The sequence below is a fragment of the Corapipo altera genome, unplaced genomic scaffold (assembly GCF_003945725.1).
Source record: "Corapipo altera isolate COAL_440 unplaced genomic scaffold, ASM394572v1 268, whole genome shotgun sequence".
In the NCBI taxonomy this organism is placed as follows: Eukaryota; Metazoa; Chordata; class Aves; order Passeriformes; family Pipridae; genus Corapipo; species Corapipo altera.
Genome location: NW_020884901.1, coordinates 10037658 through 10040783, shown reverse-complemented (window position 1 = coordinate 10040783; position 3126 = coordinate 10037658). Strand labels below are relative to the sequence as shown.

At 52.1% G+C, this 3126-nt stretch overlaps 1 protein-coding gene across 1 annotated transcript in view; it reads left to right on the top strand.

Annotated features, from left to right (window-relative positions):
- Window positions 1-753, top strand: part of RPL12 (ribosomal protein L12) — a 3284-nt gene extending 2531 nt beyond the window's left edge. The window contains exons 6-7 of the mRNA XM_027649917.1: window positions 464-576; window positions 659-753. Of these exons, the coding sequence (XP_027505718.1) occupies window positions 464-576; window positions 659-664 (119 nt within the window). The 3' untranslated portion in view covers window positions 665-753. The remainder of the gene's footprint in view (window positions 1-463; window positions 577-658) is intronic.
- Window positions 754-3126: the final 2373 nt, after the last annotated feature.

Below are 3126 nucleotides of genomic sequence, written 5' to 3'. Positions count from 1 at the left end.
CTCTGCCTGCTCCAGGGGTTTGGAGTGCTCCCTCTGCCTGCTCCAGGTGTCTGAGCCAGGTTCTGCTCCAGTTCTGGGAGGGCCCACAGCCATGTGTGCTGAGCACCATAGGGACAGCCTGTGCTGGCTGGGAGGCCCAGCCCCTGGGGAGGGGACAGGTACAGGTAGCACTTCTGGTACATTCCTTGGGAAACCAGGATATGAGAGCTGGATAAGTGACTTGCTGTCTCCTGGTGAGCTCCAGCCTGCAAACCCCCAGAGGGAGGGACAGCTGAGGGGTGTGAGGAGTTCTCTGTGTTACAGAATCCCAGACTGGTCTGGGTTGGAAGGGACCTTAAAGCTCATCTCATTCCACCCCCCGCCATGGGCAGGGACACCTTACACTAGCCCAGAGTGTTCCAAGTGAGTTCCTCAGATGTTTCCCTGTGCTAAAGCACTGACAAGCTGCGTGTTCCTGCTGCAGGGACCATCAAGGAGATCCTGGGCACTGCCCAGTCCGTGGGCTGCAGCATCGATGGCAGACACCCCCACGACATCATCGACGACATCAACAGCGGAGCCATCGAGTGCCCGGCTGTGAGTGCCCAGCTCTATTTGCTGCATCAGATTTAATTGCTAAATGACTCCACTAATGAGCTGTGTTTGCTTCTTCCAACAGAGCTAAGACTGCAGAAAAGGAAGTTGCCCCATGAAGGCTCCTTCAGTTTTTTGTAGCACTTTAGATACTTAATAAAAGACCCAGTTGTCTGCAAACTGTGGTGCCGGTTCAGTTTGTCCCTGTCTCATGCTGGGAATGGCTGGAGCTGTGTTGGGAGGTTTAAGCTGGATCTCAGGAAAAGGTTCTTCCCCCAGAGGGTGGTTGGCACTGACCAGGCTCCCCAGGGCAGTGGGCACAGCCCCAAGGCTGCCAGAGCTCCAGGAGGGTTTGGACAATGCTCTGAGGGACAGGGTGGGATTGTTGGGGTGTCTGTGCAGGGACAGGAGGGGGACTGGATGGTCCTTGTGGGTTCCTTCTAACTTGGGAGATTCCTTGAACCCTGTGCCTAGAGTGGCTTCCTGGGGTGGAAGGGCTCTGGCTGGTCCCTGTCAGAAAAGAATCCAAGGAATGGATGTGCAGTCAGCGTTCCCGGGGACCACTGAAGCCAGGAATGCAGCTCCATGTACCTGCCAGTCCCTACCTTGCCCTCCAGGCTGGTACTACCAGGAGGAGCCTCTGGCCCAGGTTCTGGTGGAGCAGGTTGGATTTTCTTGCTCAAATTTACCCCTGCCTTGAAGCAGAGGAAGTTCTGGATTTTTTTTCCTGGTGACCAGGTTGAGAACAGACATTTTAGTTCTTGAGTTGAATTTATTTTATGGTTTATTGTATCATGAGAGCTGTGAGTCTGTGTGAGGGGAATCCTGTGCTGTAAAGGGCCCAGGCTGGTGTTTCTTGTTTCCCAGTTCCTTGACTGGTGATACTGGGGGGGGGCAGTACAGCCCTGCAGCCCCTCTGCACTGTCCTCTCCTGTGTGTTCTCTGGAAGAAAAATGAGCCATTTAAGTGTTTCCCAGACATTCTGTAAACAAGAAATGGTCCCTAAACCCTGGCTGAGCCTCAGAACTGGTGTTAAGCGGTGAATATTCTGGTTTTTTGTGCCAGCCCAGCCTGCTCTGAGGAGCTGCTGCTCATGGACAAGAGGAATTTGTCCTTATGAAGAACACCTTCCTGGAGGAAAGGCACATCCCTACTGAAGGCAGAAAGGTGTCTGTGCCCATTCTGGAGGGATTGGGGCAGGGATGGAAGTGTGGCTGTTGAGAAGCACAGTGAGGAACTATCAGAAGGTTTAGCCTCACTAAAAATGCTCTGTTTTGGCAGAACTCTTAAGGAAATGTAAATGCTGTTTGGGGATCTGGTCCTAGGAGGAACCTCAGTTCACCTGGAGCACTCTGACCTGTTAAACATCTGGGAATGTTCCTGTGTATTCCAAGCTTGGTGCTTGTTGTGCTACCTGGGGTTTGACACTTGGCTCTCACAGCTGAGAGCTCTGGCTGTTACTGGGACAGCTGGAGAGGGGGTAGGACCAAAGATCCTGGGGAAATGGTGCTCTGTTCCCTCCAGAGGTTGGATTTTCCCTTGGAGCAGCACAGCACACGGATTCTTCAGGCTGGGAAAAGCTCTGTTAGAGTTGAAGTGAAATTATCCTGAAATAAGTGCTTTAGCTGGCACTGGGATATTGTAGCAGCCCCATTACCAGCTGCTCATTATCGCAGTTTCCCTCAGCCCTAACAGGGAAAAAACCGGCAATGAATCCTAATTTAGGTCCATTTTTGCACTGCAAAAGTAACGGATCTGAGTGCTGCTCTCCGCTGGTATTCCCAGGGGAGTCTGGTCTCACCGTCCCCCTGAGCAGGGGATAGAAAAACCAAACCTCCCAGGATGTTCCGTGGCAGAAAGAGCATTTATTATTCAAAACGCGCGGTTTAAATGGGTTCGGGGGAGGGCGGGGAGGAGAGCCGTGATTGGGTTGAGGTACAGGGGAAGGGGAGTCGCTTAGGAGCCCACTGACCAATGGGAGATACAGGGTGGTTGTGTCCAATAGTCGACAAGGGTTTGGGGAAAGGCGGGTACAACAAAATCTGTAGATCAGGGGAAGGGGAGACTACATGGCTGTAAGTGGGGGGGAACCACGTGGACCAGGGGAGATACATAACTCAGGGGGAAACCGTTACAATAAAAACGCAAGGAGTTGTTTTTCTCTGCTTTGATCGATTCCAAGAAGCCGCTGCTGTGGTGAGTCTTCTTCTAAAGCTGTTCCTTCCAGCTTTCATAATCCTGTTGTTCTCCCACACAAAAGGGGATGAAATTCTTCCCAAGAGGCTGAGTTATGTGTGCCTTGGTCTCAGAAAAACGTTCTGCCGGGTCTTTTCCTCCCCTGCAAAGTGGTGACAGCACTTCATCAACATTTTCCTGCCAGTGTCTCTTCAGTTTTGCAAATAACTCAGTTATTCCTACAGGGAATTCACAGCCCCAGGGGAAAATATCCTGGCTGGAGCAAGACTTTAAAGGGGTGCGTGTGTTGCAGGAGGAGGAAACAAAATAGTTCTGCCACCACTTGCAGGGGGTGCAGGAGAGAGGGTGGTACCTGCA